General features: G+C 41.9%; 1 protein-coding gene across 3 annotated transcripts in view; it reads right to left on the bottom strand.

Annotated features, from left to right (window-relative positions):
- The window catches only part of ACSS3 (acyl-CoA synthetase short chain family member 3), a 102,606-nt gene extending 78,456 nt beyond the window's left edge, over positions 1–24,150 (bottom strand). Inside the window, exons 1-3 of one of the 3 annotated variants that reach the window (XM_060245137.1) lie at positions 23,733–24,150; positions 19,471–19,615; positions 4,873–5,061 (exon numbers count right to left, since the gene is read on the bottom strand). In XM_060245137.1, the coding sequence (XP_060101120.1) occupies positions 4,873–5,061; positions 19,471–19,615; positions 23,733–24,070 (672 nt within the window). In that variant the 5' untranslated portion in view covers positions 24,071–24,150. The remainder of the gene's footprint in view (positions 1–4,872; positions 5,062–19,470; positions 19,616–23,732) is intronic. The other 2 variants (XM_060245138.1, XM_060245139.1) reach the window with 2 other exon arrangements.
- Positions 24,151–24,581: the final 431 nt, after the last annotated feature.

The raw sequence follows: 24,581 nt of genomic DNA, 5'->3' as shown, positions 1-24,581 counted from the left end.
CAGGGTGGACTCTGCGTCATTATTACCTGCTGAGACCACTTCCCTCCTGCTTTGGTCTCCACTGTGAAGGATTGTCGTTTTCCTAAGTAGAGACTGCAGGGGGGTGAGGGTATGGAAAGCTGAAGTCAGATCATTCTCCTATAGAAAACAGCCACCTTGAGATGCATACTCTATGGTATACCATCACACAACCAAACCGCTCAAAAACCTCAGATCATGCCACAAGTTCATACTGATGCTAAATGATGCAAGGCTGAATATGATAGGAAAAGGAGGCAAAAATTCACTGCAAAAGGGAATGCTGAGCTTCAGCGTCTGTTTGGCTGTCGTCATGCCCCCCCCCTCGTAATTATTCTTCCTTATCTCCATTCTAGGTCTCTTTTGGGGCTTTGAGTGACTACAGACACAGGGATACACACACAAACACATGCAGGGGTTGGGAAGCCAGCATCTGTTTCAGCTGTGGGGTGGATGGGAAGACAGCAAGGTGAGGTGAATTAATGCTAAGGTTGAGAGTGGGTGGCAAGACAGCAAGGATGTGGGTGACTGAATGTCACAGATGGGGGGGGGGGGTAGCGGCACGGCAAGGGTTCAGGGTAACCATGTTGGTCTGAAGCAACTGTCAAGCATGGTAAAATTCCAATGGTAATTAATTGTTTTAGGGTCCTCCATAAAGCTGGTCTGTGAACCATCATGGAGGGCTGAGGTATTTTGGCTCTGTTATTCTTTCCCCTTCCAGCTTATTGCTTTTGAAGTAGAGTAGTGAGAAATGAAACTAGCAAGAGAAAGAAGAAAGTGTGAGACATCTGGGGAAAGCAAGGACAAGACACTGATAACATTGTGATAATGTAGACATTTATGATAGTTTATGTGTTAGAGAGCATCCCTCGCCCCCTCCTTTGGGAATCCTTTGAAGTATGCCTTAAAAGAATTGTATCAACGTATTTTGATCTCCTGTACCAGGAGAGCATATCAGTCTATCAATAAACGTAGTTTTGTATCCACTTGACTCGTTCTTGAAAACTGTATGCTTGACAAAGTTTGAGTCCCGTAGCACTTTTAAAGTTTGAGTCCCCTAGCACCTTTAAGACCTACCACGTTTTATTCAAGGTATAAGCTTTTGTGTGCATATGCTTCTTCAGATACATGAAGAATCTGAAGAAGTGTGCATGCACACAAGAGCTTATACCCAGAATAAAACTTGGCTGGTCTTAAAGGTGCTACTGGACTCAAATTTCGTACTATTTTAAAATAATAGTTCAAGGAAACAATGCAATTAAATACTATATGTATTTAAACTAGCCACCACTTGTATCATTTTATGAAACAGAAATTTAGCATTTCCAAGCATCTAGCATGAGTATAAATCACATTAATCATACAAAACAACCATATTTTCCATTAGCTACGAGAACTTTTAGCACAGAAACAAAGAAGTGTACCCTTTTGTTATACTGGAAGCACTAATGTGTTTGGGTTTTTTCCCCATAAAGTGCCCTGAAGAGTGACCACCTGTTAGTTTCAAGGCTCTTTAAATCAAAATATTCAGTACTATCAACTAATGCTTGAAAAGTTTATGGGGAGAAGTTATTACTATCATAATTCATAGTAATTCTACTTTCATGAACATTACAGTCAATGTTACATTGTGCCATCAAACTGAAAACTAGAAGGATAATTTAGACTAGAACATATTAAAATAAAACTGCATCAGGAGATGCATTTCTCAACTAGAGGCATACAAAAACTAAACACATTAAGGCAACAGATAATGAAGGGGCATCCCCTGAATAATTAACGAATACCCCTATAATAATAAATGAAAATACACTTTTGCCTTTAACAGCAAAAAGGGTGTCTAATGCTATGTGTTAGAAGCAGAAAGCCTTCAATGGGAGTGGATTGATGGTTGTAAAAGTAGATAACAGACAGGCCTCTCTGAGAAGCTTCTAGTTAAAGCTGATAAGCAGGGGGACAGAGGAGTGGAAAAATACCAGAAATGACAGGAAGGTGGGGCATGTTGAGTAGATAAGCCTGGGGGCTTGCCTGCTTGTTTTGGGGTGTGAATAAAAACCGTTGGTATGGAAACAACTTTAACTTAGTCAGTTGGAGGCTTATGCCCAGCTAAGTTATGCTTTGGTGCCAAAGTAAATTCGTTTCATACCAGCAATGTGCGGACCTCGTTATTTCTCTGCTTCAATAGAAGGGAAAACCCATGATTCAATTCTATGTCTTTAATCACTGTTCACTTTTAGACTTTCAGTACCTGACAAGATTAACAATCATCAGTGGCAGGTTTATACAGAATGCCCAGAACTGTTCAAGATAAACTACAATAAACTGATACAATGCATGTACTGTTCTGTTAGCAGGATGGGAAAATAATTACTTTAATTAGATAAGATTCAAGGTATGCTCACCTTTTTAAACAGCTTCATGAATGAAGAATTTTCAATATGCACAGAGGCAGGAAGAGACTATAGTGAAGAATCTGACACAATCCAGTTTAATTTTACCTAGTAACTAATACCAAGGAGATGTTCCCAAGATATCTAAAAAACTGTTAATTTCCTTTCAGTCCTGTTTACACTTAAAGGTATGGTGTTAGTCATCATCAATGAATGTATTGTTCATGGCCATTGGCCTTCACAATTAAAATATATCTAAAACAAAATTACAAAGTTAAAATTCTAAAACCTCAGCAATCAGCATGATATGGTGTTAGTAAAATCATACCTGCACTGAGAAGCAGTTACTTCTAACAGAGCTTTTCAAGTTAACTCTATGATCCCTGAATGCTGGTAAAGGGAGAATTAGAACAAAAATGTCTGTCCACTGTGATGTCTGAATTCATACTTTTTATGGTGATAACATACTGAGATATTAATAAAAAAGTAGACATATTAGTAATAAAGAGTAGCATGATGTTGATAGCATGTACAATGACAGCAAACTGGCATTCCTTTCAGACTGTCTTTTTTACCTCAAGATTTTACTAAAAATGCTTTCTTTAAAATTTCTGACAAATAATCTGTACATAAAGATTCTTTTCTATTCTTATTCTTCTCAGTCTTTTATTATATTTAGATATGATTGGATACTCTGTTTCTTAGCTTTCCCCTTTATGATTTGCTGGTACTGCTCTCTTCTTCAGTTGAGGTCCTTCAAGGCTGAGTTTTTGGTACCCTTCACTCTACATATTCTTTTCAGAAATCTGGTTTCTTCTGTTGGCTTACCATTTCTAAATGTTATGTAGACAATATTCAGCTCTATCATTATTCCTGTCTCTCAGCTTAAACCTGTTATCTCTGCTCTCAACACTTCTGCTCATTATTTTTCTTCACACTTTAATCATGTTACACTTTGATAGGCTTCTCATCACAGGCCCTGTCTGTTGTTTCAAAATTTAACCTTCTAAACATTCTGTTACTTTATAACTTTTCTCCTCTTTTCTATCTTTTTCTTCCTTTCCACTCCACTCAATCATCCTTCCATTCATCATACATTTATTTTCTTATGAAAACTCCGCTCCCCCCAGTGCTGTTTGTAGCAAATACAAGTTCTTCACAGTTTCTGTGTGTGGAACTTCCTCCATTGTAGGGGTGCACATTCAAATTTATCCAAGCCAAAAATATACCCAGTGTACTTCGGCTTCCCAAATGTATCTAGGTTTTCTCAGGAAAAAACTGAGGGGATGGGGAAATCACAAGAAAATCCAGGTATACGCAGAAATTATGGTAGATCTGAAAAAAAACAGAAAGGCAGAAGGTTGCTCCTACTTATCTATTTGTCAGGCTTCTACTGCCATTCCTTTAAAGTTTAAAGGGAGTGCAGAAAACAACCCAAGTATCAGTTGTGCTGGGGGAGCAGACTGTTCCCATCAGTTTGGCTTGGGGCTGGCTTCTCATGCAGCCTGGTTTAAACTGGGCTGCAGGAGAAGCTAGCACCAGAAGCTGCTGCACTGCAGGGAACATTCTGCTAGCTGTGGCACAGGAGATCTTGAGGCCAGCTTCTCCTGAAGCCCAGTTTAACCTACCCAGGTCTGCACTGGTGGAGAGAGACCTCCCCACTACATAAAGTTCCTGGATCCATATCCTGGATCCAAATACCATACCTGTATTAGAAATTGAGATTTTTTGGAAATACCCCCCCAAAAAATCAGTTCCAGTAGACCTGAACTGCAAAATACTGATTTTAAAAAACTGCACATCCCTACTTCCTTTAGATATTTAGCCACACTCTTCTTTGTGCTACGTCTGATGTAGCCAATCCTCCAAGAATTTACAGGGCTCTTAGTAGAGGACCTACTGTAAGCTTCAGGAGGATTGGCTACATCAGGGATGTGTGGCCTAATATGCAAAGGAGTTCCTGCTACAAAAAAGGCCCTGCAAATATCCAAGAAGCTCACAAAAATGCACCTATGTCTCACCTAGCTCCAACCTAGGGCAGCTTGCACATGAACAAGCTGTTTCAGAGCAGCATATGCAGTACCACAAGCATCCTTTAGCTAGGGATTATCCTAGTTATTTTTTAAGGTTAGTCAAGTGTAACTTTTGTGATTATGTTTTCCTCTCTGTACGACTGCCCAAATTACATGACAACCAACATAATAGAAAACGTTAGTTCAGAGAGTGATAAATCCCTCAGATAAGCAATTAAACACATACTTTCTGGCATATGCTACTAACCCACAAAAATGTCCAATGTAAGTGTTTTAGAGAATGTAGTACCTATCTGATGCATATCAACAGTGTGAAAGAAATATCTATATACATAAAATTCCCTTCCTAAGTGATAGGGGGCAAGATGCTATTTATAGGTCTCCAGAGTAAAATTTGTCCCTTTAAAAACCTGAACAAAAATGCTTCTTACCTTTGCATGATCAATGCGAGTAGAGAGCTCTTTTGAAGCAAACCCACCAAAAATGAGGCTATGTATAGCTCCAATTCTTGCACATGCTAACATAGTGTACATTGTCTGTGGAATCATGGGCATGTAGATGACAACAGTATCTCCTTTCTTCACACCATGGCTCACCATGATTCCAGCCAACTTCGACACCTATGTATGTAATATTTTAAAGTTACTTAAAGATAGTTCTAAAAATTGATATAGCAGCTTGATAAAAGACAACCCAAATTATCTGAAAAGGCATTTTATTTAAAACATGCTCTGAAATCAGTAATATTTAATTAATAAAAAAGAAATTATTGCACAAGTCTTCCACGTTATTATTAAAACTATGCAAAATTGGAATAAAAAGGTAAAAATAAAAGCATCAGTGCATTTAGAATAACCAAGATATCAAAGTTGGCAGTGTCTCATTCGGTAAACATAAACCCTCACCAATAGTGAATACTGATCTGCAACTGTCCTATAGTACTAGCTGCTGAGACTGCAGGACAAATGAACAGGAAACCCATCCTGTTAATATGTGTGTTGCAGTGGGTATATACTTTGGTAGATTTTTTGTATTTTTATATGTGTATGTCAGTGTTCCCCCTAAGCTGTGCTAGGGGCACTAGTGCACAAAATTTTAGCTGGCTGCTCAGGGATTTAAGTGTGTAGCTCACAAGCATTTTTCCGCCATTGGGAAAAAATGAAGGATGGGGGCCCATAAAACAATCCTCTTGGTTCAATCTTTTTGAAACTTTGTGGGGGGGCTGAGGAGAAGTACCAGCAGCTTTGCTGCAAATTTAATGCTTCTACCTCAGAAAGCAGCCCCCCAGAGCCCCAGATACCCCCAGATCTAGTCTCCATTATAGCCTATAATGGTCCCCATAGGCTAAAATGCAGGAAAAAAATCAGAATTTTTTTGTAAACTGCCTTCAATCACAGTAAAAGTGAGATATAAATATCTGAATAAATAAGTAGTTTGAACAGATTGATAACATTTAAGCAACTTGTTTGTTAGGATTAGTCAAGGTTCTGACAGTGATTGTTCGACCTGTTATACTTGACCTGTAAATTTGTCAATATTTCACTAAAAAAAAAATCCGAAGTACACTGCAAGAGTTCCCCCCCTCCCCCAATGCTGGTATGTTTTCTAAGACTCAGCACAGGGTGACAGTCTGAGGCCAGGTCTTCCTGGATTGAGACAGATAGACCTGCTCTCTGGAGGCCAGTTCTACCAATACAGTGGAAAGGGGTGAGTAGACCTGTTCTACAGAGGCCTGGTCTACCCCCATAGAGGACAAAATTTTCTGTAATGACATCTGACTTGATACTGTTTTCTCTTATAATGTTTCAATTATTCTTAATATACAGTTTAAAAGAATTCATTCTGAGATTTTTTACAGGGTTATAGAAATACTCTTCCAGAAAACTAATTTATGCAATAGTTATATGTAGACTCACTACTAGCTTTTTCACTCAGAAGGTAAAATTTTTCCTCACAACACTGTGGGACTCAGGAAACTCTGGTATTTATGCATGTGTCTGCACCTGGAAGTCATGGCAACCTCTGGTGACTGACCCCTACTGGGGGCCTAGAGGATATTCAGAGAGGTGGCTGAAAAATGTCTGCCCCTGTTCTCCTAACTGCTGTTATTTCTAGGAGGTCTCCCATCCAAGTACTCGCCAGAGTCAACTCTGCTTAATTTCCAAAATCTGATGAGACTGGGCTTGCCTGGGCTATCCAGGTCAGGGCTACAATGAACTTTATTAAAATTTCATTTGTGAGGTACTCCATTTTATTTGAAAACAAGTAGGGATCAGCATCTCATTTCTCTGTTATGGATTGTTTCAGGGAAGGGGCTTCATTATACCAACAACCCTAGATTTTACTGTTCTGGGAGTGTATAGTATCATGTACACAAAAGCAACTAAAATAATCTCAGCTATTTAATCTGCAGATACTTAAATCTGCAAATCAGGGCCACACTGATAGAAAACAGATAGTTCTGCATACTTGGGGGAACCCCAGGTTTGCAGAAAAATCCAACAACAAATACATTTTTTAAAAAGGTAAAGGTAGTTCCCTGTGCAAGCACCAGTCATTTCCAACTCTGGGGTGACGTTGCTTTCATGACATTTTCACAGCAGACTTTTATGGGGTGGTTTGCCATTGCCTTCCTCAGTCATCTACACTTCCCCCCCCCCAGCAAGCTGGGTACTCGTTTTACCAACCTCAGAAGGATGGCAGGCTGAGTCAACCTTCCAGCTACCTGAACCCAGCTTTCGCAAGCACAGCTTTGGTCTGCAGTACTGCAGCTTTACTACTCTGTGCCACGGAGGTCATAATTCCCCCCTCCCATTATAACATTATTACTGCAAGTGCAGAAAAATTGCCAAATGCTGCTGGCCACCAGGCAGCCTCCTTCATCTTCATCACATTCTGTGCAGCTCCTGACAACAAGGTTGCTGCCAGTGTAGGTCCCAGAGGTCTCACCACAGTTCATGATAAAGAGGTCACTACCAGCATGATGGCTCACAGAGGTCCTATTGCCAGTGCAGTGGCTCCCAAAAACCTTCCCACTGTGGCTCCCAGAGCAAGGTCAACCCCAAGAAAAAATCAGCCCCAGTGGCACTAGAGGAGACCAAAGCAGGCCAGAGAATCAGACCCAGCACAGCCTTGGCCAAGCCCAAGCTGTGGCATAGTCAATGGAGGGAGGGGGTCAGCTGGCGGGGTGCTGAACATGAGGAGGGTGACAGGAGAAAGAGAAGGGGAAAGCTGCTAGAGAAGGGGTGGGAGGAGAAAAAGGGGTGAGGAAAGATTGTTAGAGAAGGGAGGAGAGAAGAAAGCGATGGCAGCGGGATGGGATACCACCTCCTAGCAAGTTTTTTTCTGGTCCCTGCTTATATGTGCATAATCAAGATAGTCTATGATAAGCAGCAACAGCCTAGGTTTGGTTCAATTTGAGGGCTTTGATGGAAATTACTCTAGTTAAAAGTGCTTGGTGTTGCATCCTCACACACATTAAAACAAATCTGTATTTTTCACAACACAATTAAGCTGCACTAACCTTTCAACAATCTATTTATTAAACTGGAATCTTGCCTTTCAAAATCAAAAGTAGCATACAAGGTTACATTAAATCAATAAAATATAGAAACGGAGGACTGTAATCCCTCTTCTGAGTTCATTCCCTTCTTCATTGCTGAATAACCACAACTTTATTCTAAGGATGAGGCAGCAAGAAGCAGTCAAGTGCAAGATCACAGCCAAGACATTTTGAGGGCTATTGCATCTGGAAAACAAATGCTTGTTAAATAAAGATGTGTTTTGTACTGAAATTTGTTTTCTGCTCATCTTTTTTGACTACTGATTCAGTACTCACTCTCCTGGATCAGATTCACCTGGATCAGATCTAGTTAGGGTTGCCAAGTCCAATTAAAGAAAAATCTGGGGACTTTGGGGGTGGAGCCAGGAGACTTTGGGGGTGGAGCCAGGAGACATTGGGGGTGGAGCCAAGAACAAGGATGTGACAAGCATAATTGAACTCCAAGGGAGTTCTGGCCATCACATTTAAAGGGACAGCACACCTTTTAAAATTCCTTTCTTCCATAGGAAATAATGAAGTATAGGGGCACCATCTTTTGGGGCTCATAGAATTGGACCCTCTGGTCCAATCGTTTTGAAACTTGGGGGGTATTTTGGGGAGAGGCACTAGATGTTATACTAAAAATTTGGTGCCTCTACCTCAAAAAATAGCCCCCCCAGAGCCCCCAATACCAACGGATGAATTCCCTATTATTCCCTATGGGAATCGTTCTCCATAGGGAATAATAGAATGCCCAGTAGACATTTCCCTCCACCCCCCCCCACGCTTTCTAAAAGGGGGGAGGGCCTCCAAACCAGGGAATCCCCTGCCCCCTCCCTCACACACACACACACACACACTTACCAGATCTTCTTCCGGAGAACTCTTGCTGTGAAAGTGAAAGCAAAAGAAAGGGCGGGGCTGTTCTCCCAAGCCCTTCCTGCTCCCTGCCCAGCCTTAAAGCGGCAGACATTTTACAAACGGCTCAGGAGCTCTATAATGAAGCCTACAGGTATGTTCTCCCCCCCCTCCACCCCCACCCCCCGCTTCTCACTTCTTGAAGACCGGGAGATGAGGCTGCAAACCCAGGGGACTCCCGCCAGAGCGGGAGGGTTGGGAAGCCTAGATCTAGTCCAGTATAGTGTTCCCCACAATACTAAGACTATTTTGAACAGGACTGAATGGAAGGATACCCCATGCAGTCCTCAATGGAAAGATACTTAAATGTCACCTTCAACTGTCAGCTTGCATTTGAACATTTTCCCCTCTCAGCTTTGTCCTCTATATAGATCATATACATATAAGCTGCTGCTTATAGGGGTTAGCAGCTCACAGTGACCAACAAAAATGTGCTCATAGCACAAGCTCCACTTCTTATAAAGGTTTATGTTTAATTTGATTTATTTATTTATAAAACATGTGAGTGAATACCAATTCTGCCACTTTCACATGATCTTCTTGGCCTATGTAGCAACAGCCCATACTACCTCCAGCCAAAGAAATACAAAACGGCAGCATTTCTGAAATCAATCATGCAAGTGCAATATAAGTGGGGCACTATAGATACAAATATTTAGCTAAAAACAGGTCTCAGAGCCCATACGTCTTTGAGTGGAAATATTCATTTTTAAATTTAAGTACCCATATTTTATTGAATGCACTAAATTGCAGTCAGCAGCATAAAACAATAGAGTTTTATGATGCTGAAAAACAGGAGAATAGGCATCTTTCTTTGAAAAAAGTATACTGGAGACTAAGAAAACCATCTGAAACAGATATTTTCAAGATATTATGCAGGTCTCATCAATGCAGTTTACTCCCAGTAAAGTGTTTGACTTCAGTAGGTATAACTCTGTTTAGGACTGCATTGTAAAGGATTTGTAGATGCATATCATGCAGAGACCAACCAATATTTGAATTAAAGTTAATGTCAGCTCCATTTTTCTTTTTCCTATCTCATAATTTAACCTCTTTGTTTATATCCAAAGTACTGTGAGCAGAACTTATCTTCATGGAACTAATGTGAGTGGAACTTCATATGAGCACAGCTATCTTAATGAAACTACTCTTTCTTGCTTCCACTTCTCACCAGAAAAGCATATAAAAGGAGCCCTCTTGGATTAGATCAATGGCACATCTAGTCCAGTATAGTGTTACCCACAATACTTATGGATCTTTGTGGCAAACTATTCAAATTGCAATATATCAACAAGCATAGCTGAAGTAATTACTCAATAAAATATAATAATGTTGGTTTCCATCACAATGTAGGTAGTTAAGTGATATTAACTCAGTGGCTTAGAAGCCACTTGAGGCTCTTTGACATGCCACCTCCTGTGGCTCTTCTGAGCCTTGTTCTCCTATATGGCACTAGTAAGGTTTTGCTCTGAGTATCATTCAAGTGGACTTCTCAGTTGAATGCTGAAAAAGTGTTTATTGAGATAAACAGCAAAGCAAGGAAGCCTTTCCTTGCCAGAAGCAAAATGAAACTTAACTTATTTATAGACTGCTGACATAATGGCCCCAGAATTCTGGGCATGCAAATCCAGCACCAAAATATATTTAAAAGAGTTCTCAGGTCTATAACATTTTGGGTAAATCAAAGTTACACATCCTCTCTTGTCTCCATCTTCTGTTTCCTAAGAGACAGTGATAACAGGCTATTCTCTCATGGTCACGCTTCCCTCTTTCAGGGCTCCTTTCTTTAAATCATTCTCTAACAGTTACTCAAATGGATTAGATATGAAACATACCTGTTGGTTAACTACAAGTCTTATATCAGTTGTTCAGGATACACATCAGATTATACTACTGCATAAACAATACAACAAGAATATTCAAATTCCAAACCTTTAATGGCATAACAATTGCAAATAAGAGTACATAAAATGTAAAAAGTTAAACATAGGAGATAAAATCAAAAAGAAAGAGAGATTATATGTGCATTTATACGAGATCAGATTTACATTTAAGAATGTCAGCCAAAAATTTTGCCACAGCCTTAGTAACCTTCCACTCAGTGTCATTCAGTAAATAATGACAGGGTGGCAGAGTAGATGGATCTGGGGACAAAGAAAGCTTCCAAGATAGTTCCTTACAGAGATTATGATATATAAAACAATCAATATATGCTGAATTGAGTCGGGAATATTCGCTCCACTGGTATAGAGTCTATCACATAAAGGTACTCGATGATATCTCTCCTGTAAGACTTTGGAAGGGAACGCATTTAATCTAGCCAACATGAATGCCCTGTGATGACTTTGGACATAAGAACTGCTGACCAGGATGAGCTATATGGATCACTTTTCAGACAATCAAGAAGGCTGTTAGGATCCATGCTAAAATGAATTTTGAGCCAGAATTTAAACGTTCCAATCCAGGCTTTTGTCTCCACCAAAGACTGACCCACTCCAGAGCAGAGAGCAAAGTAGGACACACATTTGGCAAACCAAGAATCTGTCTGAAGATTGAGGCTTGAGTGTCTTCCACTTTCTTAATAAATGCAGAGATCCATATAAAGATACCATAGAGAATTTGGGCTAGTGTTTTAGCTTTGAACACTTTAATTGCTGCTGGGACTAATTGGTTGCCCCATGCAAAGAAAAATTGTTTGATTTGAGCAACTGAACATTTAACCAAGTTGATAGCCTTGTTACAATGTGGTACTCAGCTTAACCTGTGGTTAAAAGTGATCCTCAAGTATTTTAAAAAAATTGTTTGCTCAATTGTTAAAATGTTTTTGTTGTATTTTATTGTTTTATTATATGTTGTACTCTGCCCTGAGCCCTACAAGGAGTGGGTGGAATAGAATAGAAATTTACTGAATAAATAAATTGTTGAGTTGCCAATAAACCATCTCTGTGGGTGCCAGCAATTTGAAAAGACTACTACTAGATTTGGCATAATTAATAGAGAGTGAATTAGAGTGACAGTAGTCATAGAAGGCATTCAGCTTTGCAGGCCCACTCTTGTACAAGAGAGGATGGCAGTATCACTGGCATAAAGTAATAAGGGGACCACTCAGTCTGCTAGTTTGGGCGGATAACCATTAATAGGGTTCGAAAATTGAGCCAGGTCAGTTAGAAATAAGTTTAAAAGATGCAGGGCCAACAGGAATATATAAAGAACTTGTTAGTGAAAAAATACAGCCAAGAATATAATTCATAAGCAATGAAAACTTGACAGAGAATAGCCAGTAATTCCAACAGTTACAGAGTCACTATTAGCATACAGGACCATTGTCAGGAGCCCATCCTGATAGTACCACTGCCCTACATACACCAAAGGATTCTGTTAACTGTTCTCTCCTTTGATGTGTGGATGGGGGCATGGTGACATCAGAGAGGCATATGTTGGCTAACTGCTTCTGTATATGTCAGGCCCTATGGCTAGTTGGTATGCCACCCTATGGCTAGCAGAGGTCAGCAGAACTGCTATGGACTCCAGTGCTCTCAGTTTATTGGAGTTAGGTTTTTTTTAAAAAAATACATTTTTATTTACAGAATTATTTACAAAATTATGCCCTGTCTTTCTGCCCTCATCAGGGCCACCAATGCTGATAGGAGATTAAAGAAATACTTGACAAAAACACACATTAAAAACTACTAGACAAACAAGAATTCATTAAAGAAATTAAAACAAATCTAAAATACATATTAAATAACATAAAAACAACAATTAAAACAGAAGGTAGAAAGGAGGGATCACTGCAGGAATGCCAAATGAAACAAAAATGTCACCCACTACCAGAAGACAGCAACATTTTATGCTGAGCTGCGAGGCTTTTAATACTAGATTTTAATGTTTTGTTTTTATTACTGCTATTTTGTAAGCTGCTTTGAGCAAGTTCCTGAGAGGAAGCATTAAAATGTTATAAATCAATAAATAAGGGGACAGACAAGTTCCAGAGTTTTGGTAGCACAACTGAGAAGGTCCTCAGGTAGTATAACCATAGTGGTTGGCTAGATTGGAAAGGTTCCTCTTGGGATAGGGTGTCTGTGTTACTTGGAGGAAGTTGGCTGCAACTCGTGAGTAGAGAGGTCAATCCCTCGCTTCGGAGTCGCTAGAAACGGGGGGGGAGGGAGGGAAACGTCTGCTGAGCACTTCATTATTCTCTATGTGGAGATGGATTCTCATAGGGTATAATGGGGAATTGATCTGGAGGGTTTGGGGGCTCTGGGGGAGCTGTTTTTTGAGGTAGAGGCATCAAATTTCCAGTATAGTATCTAGTGCCTCTCCCCAAAGTACCCCCCAAGTTTCAAAATGATTGGACCAGGGGGTCCAATTCTATGAGCTCCAAAAGAAGGTGCCCCTATCCTTCATTATTTCCTATAGAAGGAAGACGTTTTAAAAAGTGTGCTGTCCCTTTAAATGTGATGGCCAGAACTCCCTTGGAGTTCAATTATGCTTGTCACACCCTTGTTCCTGGCTCTGCCCCAATGTCTCCTGGCTCCACCCCCAAAGTCCCCAGATATTTCTTGAATTGGACTTGGCAACCCTACTGCATAATATCTTCTATAACATCTAAATTATAAAAATACATCAAACACATATACAGCTCAGAATGCTGTACACTATGGCAATTTGGTTTTCCTCACACAATTTCAGAGTGAGCATAACCTGAAATGATATTTTATAAATTATAAATTTATCAATTTATAAAATAATACACTGATGTCTTGACACCCATTTAATATTATGTTGATAAGTGATTTAATGCAATCAATAAAGACAGAAGAAAGAAACAAAGTGACTAATCTTTGTAAGTGAATAAGAAGTCTAACTGAATTCATTCTAAAACTTATACTATGTTATCTGCACAAAGAGTGACCCTAGAAGCATTGCGCAGCATATTAAAACAGCAATAACAGTTTTAAGGTTACTAAAAATGACAATTAAAATAGAGTTATTAAAAACACTAACAGAAAAAGAAACCAGCCACTTTCAGCCAGCACAAAAGTTTTCTAGGGAACCAGGTTTTAATTCACCTATGTTCAAGTCTAGCATCACATTAGAGACCAACAAGAGTCAAATTTCCCATCATCAGATGCAGGTAGGAATGGAGATCCCTGACATTTGTATCATCTGGACTTGTTGGAAAAGAAAAACTCCAGAAATTTCACCAGGCCTTCAGCAACTTCCACCCCACATCAACCTGGCCATGAATCCATGCAAGAAATACATAACGGAAGAATAAGAACCATATTATACTGAAAAGTTACCAATCGTCAACGTATCTACATGCCTCCAGTCACCATTCTAAACACACCGAACAAGCCATTGTCTACAACCAAGCTCTGTGCTGCACCCAACACCTCTGACAAGTATTCTCACCTGTGGGATCTACAACAGATATTTCTAGAATTACAATACCCACCTGATGAAGTAAGGAAACAGATCTACAAAGCCAGAAATATACCAAGAGATCAACTGCTACAAGTTAGGCCCAAATGAAACAAGAGAACACTACTGATGGTCACATAGAGCTCTCAGCTTAAGCCAGTTCTATACATCATTAATGACTTGCAACCTATGCTGGACAATGATAACCCTCTTTCACAAGTATTGGTATTTTCTTGCCCACTGGCAGCCTCCTAACCATAAACAATCTCTTACCCACAATAATGCACTTCCCGACACAGGCTATGGGACCAGGGCCAACTCTGTCACCATATGCAATCTGACAACCCAATCACCAGACCTAACAACACCAGTCTTGCTGTCTCAGAATCATTCACTTGTTCAACTTCCAATGTTATATAAATCATCAAGGATAAACAATGCCCTTCTACTTTCTACATTGGGCAAAGAGGTCAGTCCCTAAGCAAGACAATAAATGGACATAAATCCAACATCAAAAATCACAACACTCAAAAACCAATGGGAGATTCATTTTAATCTTCCAGGACATTCCACTACTGACCTAAGAGTAACAGTCGTCAAACAAAGAAACATCAAAGAGAGATTACAATGTTCGATTGCTGAATTTGAGTTCATTCACAAATTCAGAACAATGGATCCCGCCAGGGCTGAACAGGGACAAAGGATTCTTATCGCACTATAGATGCTAAATTTCTGTCTCTAAGCAATTCTCCCCCTCCTCTAACAAGCTGATTACATTTTGCATTCTACTTCTACACGCTGATTCCTTTCTTTGCAATATCCCCCCCCCCACCTTCAAACTGGGTCATAAGGACTCAGGGATCTCCATTCCTACTTACAGTATGTCACAGAAGTGAGTACATTTTGTAAATATTTTGTAAATATTTTGTAAATATTTTGTAAATATTTAAGTATATCTTTTCATGTGACAACACTGAAGAAATGACACTTGGCTACAATGTAAAGCAGTGAGTCTACAGCTTGTATAACAGTGTAAATGTGCTGTCCCCTCAAAATTACCCAACACAAAGACAGTAATGTCTAAACTGCTGGTAACAAAAGTGAGTACACCTCTAGGTGATAATGTCCAAATAGGGCCCAAGTTGCCACTTTCCCTTCCTGGTGTCATGTGACTCATTAGTGGTACAAGGTATCAGGTGTGAAGGGGGAGCAGGTTATCGCTCTCACTCCCTCATACTGGTCACTGGAAGTTCCACATGGCACCTCATGGCAATGAACTCTCTGAGGATCTGAAAAAACAAATGGCTGCTCTATATAAAGATGGCATAGGATATAAGAAGATTGCCAAGACCCTGAAACTGAGCTGCAGCATGGTGGACAAAACCATACAGCGGTTTAACAGGACAGATTCCACTCAGAACATACCTTTCCATGGTCAACCAAAGAAGTTGAGTGCACGTGCTCAGCATCATATAAAGAGGTTGGCTTTGGGAAATAGGCGCATGAGCGCTGCCAGCATTGCTACAGTGGTTGAAAGGGTGGAGGATCAGCCTGTCAGTGCTCAGACCATACGCCACACGCTGCATCAAATTGGTCTGCAGGGCTGTCATCCCAGAAAGAAGCCTCTTCTAAAGATGATGCACAAGAAAGCCCGCAAATGGTTTGCTGAAGACAAGCAAACTAAGGACATGGATTTCTGGAACCATGTCCTGTGGTCTGATGAGACCATGATAAAGTTATTTGGTTCAGATGGTGTCAAGCGTGTGTGGCGGCAACCAGGTGAGGAGTACAAAGACAAGCGTGTCTTGCCTACAGTCAAGCATGGTGGTGGGAATGTCACAGTCTGGGGCTCATGAGTGCTGTCGGCATTGGGGAGCTACAGTTAATTGAGAGAACCATGAATGCCAACATGTACTGTGACATACTGAAGCAGAGCATGATCCCCTCCCTTCGGAGACTGGGCCACAGGGCAGTATTCCAACATCAGTGGTCCCCAACCTTTTTGGCACCAGGGACCGGCAGGGTGCGGGAACCGCAGGGTGAAAGAACTGAATTTGGCCAACGCCGCTCCCACTCCGTCACCTCCTCCTCCTGCATCACCTCCTCTACCCTCCGTGTTTAGTATGTTAAGCCGGGGAAGCATCTTCTCGGCTCTTTAAAAGCTCACCTCCCCCCGCCCACTGCAGCAGCAGCAGTGAGCGATCTGCTAAACAAGTGGCGCAGCCTTTGCCTCCGGAGGCAAGGGCAGCGTGGCTTGTTCAGCGGTCGCTTACCGCTGCTGCCGGTTTCTCCCATGGATCAGCTGCTGCCACGGGAGAGGGAGGTGAGCTTTTAAAGAGCCAGGAAGGTGCTTTCCCTGGTTTAACATAATAAACACAGAGGGAGGAGGAGGCGATGTGGGAGGAGGAGGAGACGGCACGGGGGGGGGGGGGGAGGCTGTGGGGCACCGTGGGGGTGGGGCAGCTCGGCTGGCAGCCCGGTTGCTGATGGACCATGGACCGGTACTGGTCCGGGGCCCGGTGGTTGGGGACCGCTGCCAACATGATAACAACCCCAAACACACCTCCAAAACGACAACTGCCTTGCTAAAGAAGCTGAGGGTAAAGGTGATGGATTGGCCAAGCATGTCTCCAGTCCTAAACCCTATTGAGCATCTGTGGGGCATCCTGAAACAGAAGGTGGAGGTGCGCAAGGTCTCTAACATCCACCAGCTATGTGACATCGTCATGGAGGAGTGGAAGAGGACTCCATTGGCAACCTGTGAAGCTCTGGTGAACTCTATGCCCAAGAGGGTTAAGGCAGTGCCGGAAAATAATGGTGGCCACACAAAATATTGACACTTTGGGCCCTATTTGGACATTATCACTTAGGGGTGTACTCACTTTTGTTGCCAGCAGTTTAGACATTAATGGCTGTGTGTTGCGTAATTTTGAGCACATTTACACTGTTATACAAGCTGTAGACTCACTGCTTTACACTGTATCCAAGTGTCATTTCTTCAGTGTTGTCACATGAAAAGATATACTTAAATATTTAAAAATGTGAGGGGGTGTACTCACTTCTGTGACATACTGTATATCTGATGGAGCTCTGACTCACAAAATCTCATATAATAAAAATCTTGTGGGTCTCTAAGCTGTTAAACTTTAGCTGTTCTGCTGCAGACCAACACAGCTACCCTCTGAAACCAAAAATCTGATGTTCATGTCTTGCAGTTCTCAAACATCTGACATTTATTGTATGTGGCTCTCACATTAAGCAAGTTTAGCCACCACTGAGAGAGAAGAAAGGAGATCCTAAAAAGAGGATTTTTTTAGTTGTAAGTTATTTTTCTTAGTCCTATCCAGCATTATTCACACTTATAATTCTAAAAAGAAGAGAATCAGCTACTGCTCAGATTGCCTTTTAGGGAGAGAGGAGGGCATTGTCAGATGTGACTCTGCAAGCAGTTTTAAGAAGAAGACTGCAGATTTATACCCCGCCCTTCTCTCCAAAGGAAGAGTCCCGTGGTGCAGAGTGGTAAAGCTGCAGTACTGCAGTCGCAGCCCTCTGCTCACGACCTGAGTTTGATCCCAGCGGGAGCTGGTTCAGGTAGCCAGCTCCAGGTTGACTCAGCCTTCCATCCTTCCGAGATCGGTAAAATGAGTACCCAGCTTGCTGGGGGGAAAGTGTAGATGACTGAGGAAGGCAATGGCAAACCATCCCGTAACAAGTCTGTTGTGAAAACATTGTGAAAGCAACGTCACCCCAAAGTCAAAAATGACTGGTGCTTGCACAGGGGACTCCCTTTTTTTCACTTCTCTCTGAATCACAGTCTCAGAGCAGCTTACAATCTCCTATATCTTCTCCCCCCATAACAGACATCTTGTGAGGTGGGTGGGGCTGAGAGGGCTCTCCCAGAATCTGCCCTTTCAAGGACAAATGCAATAGCTATGGCTGATCCAAGGCCATTCCAGCAGCTGCAAGTGGAGAAGTGGGAAATCAAACCCAGTTCTCCCAGATAAGAGTCTGCACACTTAACCACTACACCAAACTGGCTCTCAAAATTTCTGTCTCTAAGCAATTCTCCCTCTACTCTAACAAGCTGATTACTTTTTGCATTGTACTTCTACACCCTGATTCCTTTCTTTGCAATATCCCACCCACCTTCAGACTGGGTCATAAGGACTTAGGGATCTCCATTCCTACTTATATCTGATGGAGAAAGAAAGATATTGTGTTATTTCTAGGCAGGATACCCATGTTCCTTATAAAAAAAAATTAAAACAAAGTAGGCAAAGAATCTGTTAGAACACAGTGGGAGGGGGGCTTCAATGCGCATTAGGTATGAAACGGAAACCAACACAAAAAATGAAGATAAAATGGATTACTTTGGGCTGTGTAAAATCTCTAATCATGTATTGGTTAATCATGTAATCTAATCATGTATTCCATAATCATGGAATCATCTCATCGACCAGCCAACCATGAGAAATCATTCTGGTATGGAAACACTCCAAGTCAGAATCCCATCTCTGCCATGGAAGGTTGCTAGGTGACCTTGGGCTAGTCACACATTCTCAGCCTAACCTACCCAACATACTATGTGTGTAAGATAACATGGAGAGAAAAATGTAAGTTGCTTTGTATTCTCCCTAGGGAAGAAGATGGGGTATAAATAAATAATACAAAAAACATTGTAGATTTTGGCTGATTCTGGACTCACCTTGCTCCGGGGCAGGCTTCTGTTTCTGTGCAGAACAAGCTGGCAATTTCACACTAGTTGCTCCGTGCTGCCATTTTGCACAGGGCAAATCTGCGATTTGCTGAGCCACAGTGTAAACCTGTTACACTGCAGCGCAGCAAATCGTGAGTTTGCCCCTTGCAAAATGGCAGCGCAGAGCAACTGGTGTGAAATCATCAGCTTGCTCTGCACAGAAATGGAAGCCTGCCCCAGAGCAAGGTGAGTGCGGAATCAGCCTCCATTTTGAAACATATAGTGACATTCAGCAATAAACACGCTATAAATTGTTATATGTGAGAAATATCATATAGCTTGACACTGTCATCGTAAGACTCTCTAGTATACAGATAGAAAAAATATATTCTCTATATCTAGAATTTCATTCAGCATTTGCTTGTTGAACATATCCATGAAACATACCTGTTCAAGAACTTCTTTGTAAGTTATAGCTTCTTTAGTATTTGTTACAGGACTGTCATGGATAATAGCAATCTGGTCTCCTTGTCCATTCAAAACATGGCGATCTACAGCATTGTAACAAATATTCAGCTCTCCTCCAACAAACCTAGAAGAAAAACAGCATTCTAGGTTGTAAAAAAAAATTACAAACAAGAAAAAATATTTGCTGGATAACTTCTAAAATTATATTCTGATTTCTCTTCTGCAATCCCTCAGTCAAAATCAGATGATAAATTGGTGAACTTAGAGCAGCATCCTAAGAACTGTTACACCTTTCTAAATCAATTAAAATCAATGGACCTAGAAAGGTACAACTCTTATTAAGATGGCACTGAAAATTGATGCAATTATTATCTTACTATCTGTGTTGCCTGTTTTGGCCTTTCTAGCCTCCTTAGGTTTGCCAGATAAGGAAGCATCAGCAACATTAGAAGCCATGTGTTCCACATGCATGGACAACATTTGCTACTATTCCCAGACCACTTCTTTCCTGTAACTATCGCATAGCCCCAATCCTACTTTCTCTTTGGATTTGCATTTATTCCACTATATCTGCCTGGCAGATGTTTACTTTTCAGGCCATTACCAACCAATGCCTACTTGCATTGGAATCTTAAGCACATCCACTATTCATATATAAGTATCACTGACTCAGTGGAGTTTACTCCCTAGCAAGTGTTCTTCAGATTGCTGTCTCTTTCTGATTTCACATATCCATCATTTCCTTGACCATGCTTGCTTCCTTTCTTCCTCCCACTGTACAGATAGTGTCATCAAAGAGCCAAGGGGGGGGGGGGAAGCTGCCTAGCCTATTCTTGCATCTTTTAACAGCCAGTTGATATGCAGAAATCAGCCGATGAAAATTTCTGTGAGATGGAGATCTACATTATCACCACTATGACAGCTAATGTAGCCAACTAAAAAAATGGATTCATAATCCTCTCTTGACCTTAAATTTGAGAGTTTTCTTCAGCATTTTCTCTCCAATGTTGCCCATATCGCTTAACTTCTCTATTTCTTTTTTCTCACGATTTGGTTTACCTACCCTTCATTCAGGTTCCTCTTAAAATTAAACATGTTTATATTTGAATATCCATCTCCCTACATTTATTGTCTTAAAATCAGTCCATACAATACCATAGCCTCAGTCAGGGCCGGATTAAGAATTAGACCAAGTAGGCACTGGCCTATGGGCCCCATGCCTTTAGGGGCCCCAAGCCAGCTTTCCTCCTTATTTTTTCCCCTGCCTGCAGCCCTCCCAGCCTGCACACGCAACCAGGACCAGCAACTAAGTCGCTCTTTGCCCGACTTGCCTAGTGTGTCTGCTGCTGGCTTTGTCGCCAAGTTTGCCTCTCTCTGCTTCTCCCCCACAGTTTTGTCAAAGGGGCTTTTAAGAAGGTGACTGCAGGCTGCAGTGGGCAACGCAGGTGGCAGGGTGGGTGCTCCAACTCTGAGATTATTTGCAAGGGCGCCCCCAAGATTCTGACTGCCTAGGGGCCTCCACAAGGTTTAATCCAGCCCTGGCCTCAGTCACTCTTGGGTATGCATTTGGACAAACAAACATGAGCTGTGATATCACCCTCATATATAGCCAACAACAATTCTTATGATTGTGACTAATTCCTAAATGCACTCCCAGGAATGGTCAGGCCTGCAGGTGTAGACAAAAAAAAAGTATTCTATAAATCAACCATTATTGATTTTTTTTTCCTCAGAGAAGCCATACAGTTGTCAATTACAAACTACAGACTATGCTTTGAACTGGCAAACATTAAAAATTCAGAACAGAAACAACAAATCTGTCAGAGCTGGAATTTCATCCTACTTTATAGTTTGTGGGGGGGAAACCCTCACAACTCACCAGAAAACTTAGCTTACTATTGGGTAACAAATGTTTTTACTATTCCACTAATTCATGTATGTTTATGACAAGCATTCTGTATAATTTGCAAGACTTTGTAATTAAGAAGGCAAATGTCAAATTTGTGACTGTAATAGATTCAAGTGGGTAGCACTGTTGGTCTGAAGTGGCAAGGCAAAGTTTGAGTCCAGTGGCACCTTTAAGGTATAAGCTTTTGCGTGCACACACACTTTTTCAGAACTGATGAAGCAGGCATGCACACAAAAGCTTATACCAGGGATGGCCAAACTGTGGCTCAGGAGCCATATGTGGCTCTTTCACACATATTGTGTGGCTCTTGGCCAACTTTGAGAAGGACTTTGTCTCTTTAAATGATTTCTTCAAGCCAAGTCAGCTGGTGGCTTGGAAAAGGTATTTAAAGTTAAAGTTGCTTTCTTTCCACCTCTCCCTCCTCATCTATTTTCCTTCCTTCCTGCTCTCAAAATCTCATGGTCATGTCTTGCGGATCTCAAACATCTGACATTTATTCTGTGTGGCTCTTATGTTAAGCAAGTTTGGCCACCCCTGGCTTGTACCTTGAATGAAACTTTGTTGGTCTCAAAGGTGCCACTAGATTCAAACTTTGTTCTGGTGACTGTAATGAATGTTACCAGAGATATTTTTATTCTGAAGCTAAGGTGACCAACAATTGCTGTAACAAATTCCAAAGATAGACCACTTTGAGAATTTTAAGCTCAAGCTACATGGTACAATTTGTAACAGTTAGGGTCAGGGACAGGCCTATAGCCACAGGGGGGGGGGGCTCCATCGAACTCCCCCTTTGACTAGTATGGCCCCTCCTTTGACTAGTATGGCTCTCATGGCCCCCACTCCCCTCCGCACCGCACCTCCCCCTCCCTCCCACCCCGTGAAGCGCTGGCTCCTCCTGGGGCTCTTTCCAGGGCCTCTTCCCCCACCAATCATGGGAAAAGCCGTGGGGAGGCCGGCACTCCTCTGCCAGCCTTCCAGTATTCTTAAATGAACAAAGTTTGAGTCCAAACTCTGCCCATGGTGCAACTCTGCCCATGGACATGATATGTGACTGGATGGAGGCCTTGAGGGGATCCAAAGCAAAAATCATGTGGATCCATGAGGATCCATGTTCCAAAACCAAAGTTTTTGGTCCCTGGTGCTGCCACAAAGCTGTGGAGCCACGATTTCTGTGGTGCAAACTCTGCCCATGGACATGATATAAGAAAAGATGGTGAGGCTGGGGGGATCCAATGCAAAAATCATGTGGATCCATGAGGATCCGTGGTCCAAAACCAGGTTTTTGGTCCCTGGCACTGCCACGAAGCTGTGGATCCATGATTTCTGTGGTGCAAACACTGCCCATGGACATGATATAAGAATAGATGGTGAGGCTGGGGGGTTCCAAAGGAAAAATCACGAGAATCCATGAGGATCCGTGGTCCAAAACCAAGTTTTTGGTCCCTGGCACTGCGACGAAGCCGTGGATCCATGATTTCTGTGGTGCAAACTCTGCCCATGGACATGATATGTGATTGGCTGGTGATCTTGGGTTGGCCCAAAGCGAAAATCATGAGGATCCATGAGGATCCGTGGTTTGGAAACATGTTTTTTCAGTGCTGTGGCACCACAAATTAGTAGAGGCATGATTTTCCTGGTGCTGCCTATAGTCTAATAGAGGATCTACAACATGATGTTGGTTTGATTCCATTTCACCATAAAAATCATATGAATTCATGAGGACCCATGCTTTGGAACCCTGTTTTTGCACTGCTGAGGCGCCACAAATTCATGGAGGCATGATTTTTGTAGTCCTGCCTATAGTCTAAGACAGGATCTACAGAATAATACTGGTTTTATTTCATTTCGATGTAAAAATCATATGAATTCATGAAGATCCGTGTAGATCCGACTTTTACCCAGTCCCATAAATCATGGAGGCGCCCTCATCTTGACAATGCTCCTGGACTGAAATCAGGCTTCAACCTACTTTAAAAATGTTACTAGCTAATATTTGTCTTATCTCCATTAGTGTCACCTTTTTTTTTCCTGACAGGTCTCGTTTAAGAGGCAGAAATTTAAAAGGCGAAGTCCCAGAATGGTGGTAAATTGAAGCGAGTTTCCACCTGTTGAATTTCTGCCTGCCAACCCCCTATTCACGGTAAAGGACTCGGCTGAGAGATCTGGAGAAAAACTACAAAATCTTTCAGAAAGGGGCAGGTGTGTGTTAATGTACTGTAGCAAAAGTTAAGAGAATTAGGTGACGCCTTACAGACTAATCGATCCTTTATCATTATTACTTTTGTGACGTGGCCCAGGCAAGAGCTCAGCAAGCGTTAAGTCGGCCACTCACCAAGAGGTGCTATAGAGGTCCTTCCGCTCCATGGTTTTTGTCCAGGGTTTCTGCCACTTGATGCCCTGAGCCGCCTCCGCCCACAGTTTTTCAGGCTCCTCCACCGACGCCCTGAAAATGGTCTCATAGTCGCCTGCAGGAACTGCTGCCCGGGTGGAGAAGGAGGACGTTCTCTGGAACCTGGTAGGCAATCGACCCCCGGCCCAGGGGCCCAGGAAACGCACCTCAGAAAGCGCCTTGCTATGCCGGGGTACTTTCCTGAGTCCTGCATCCGAGCCCCAGCAGGCTGACCTGCAGACAACTTTCTGCAACAAAACTCTCCTGAACTGAACGCTCATGTTCTCAGAAGAAAGTGTGACCTTGTCCCAGGATGGCCCTAGGTAGGGGAGTAATGATGGGAGAGGGGATGACACAAGACTAGAAGGCAAGACCTTCTCGTTCAGAAAGAAATATTGTGCTCAAGTTTTACAAAAGGTACTAAAAAGAGCCGAACTGGATTGCTCAGCAAATACGCCCTGGATTACTTAGCAAATACGTTAATAAGTCAACGGTGGCTCCAGTCCGGGCTTTGCTGTTGGCTCTCAAAGCCTCCCCTTTCTTTAGTAGGAGGCCAACTGAGAATTGATTGCATACATTGCGTAAGTGCTGGTTTCGGTGCCCCTTGCAAGTTTTTTTGATCTCTGAACTTTGCTGTTATAGGCACACCACGTCCCCGGGTTCATTTTTTTCTTATTATGATATGCTTAGCAAGGGCCTGGGAATACATAGTCTGATTTAGATTCCACCCCCACCCCCTCGACTTTCTCCGCTTTCCTCCTTTTGCAAAGCACTTCACTCTTGCGCCCCCCC

The sequence above is a fragment of the Heteronotia binoei genome, chromosome 8, assembly GCF_032191835.1.
Source record: "Heteronotia binoei isolate CCM8104 ecotype False Entrance Well chromosome 8, APGP_CSIRO_Hbin_v1, whole genome shotgun sequence".
NCBI classification, from domain to species: domain Eukaryota; kingdom Metazoa; phylum Chordata; class Lepidosauria; order Squamata; family Gekkonidae; genus Heteronotia; species Heteronotia binoei.
Note: the sequence above shows the minus strand (reverse complement) of the source record. Positions and strands in the feature narration are given on the sequence as shown.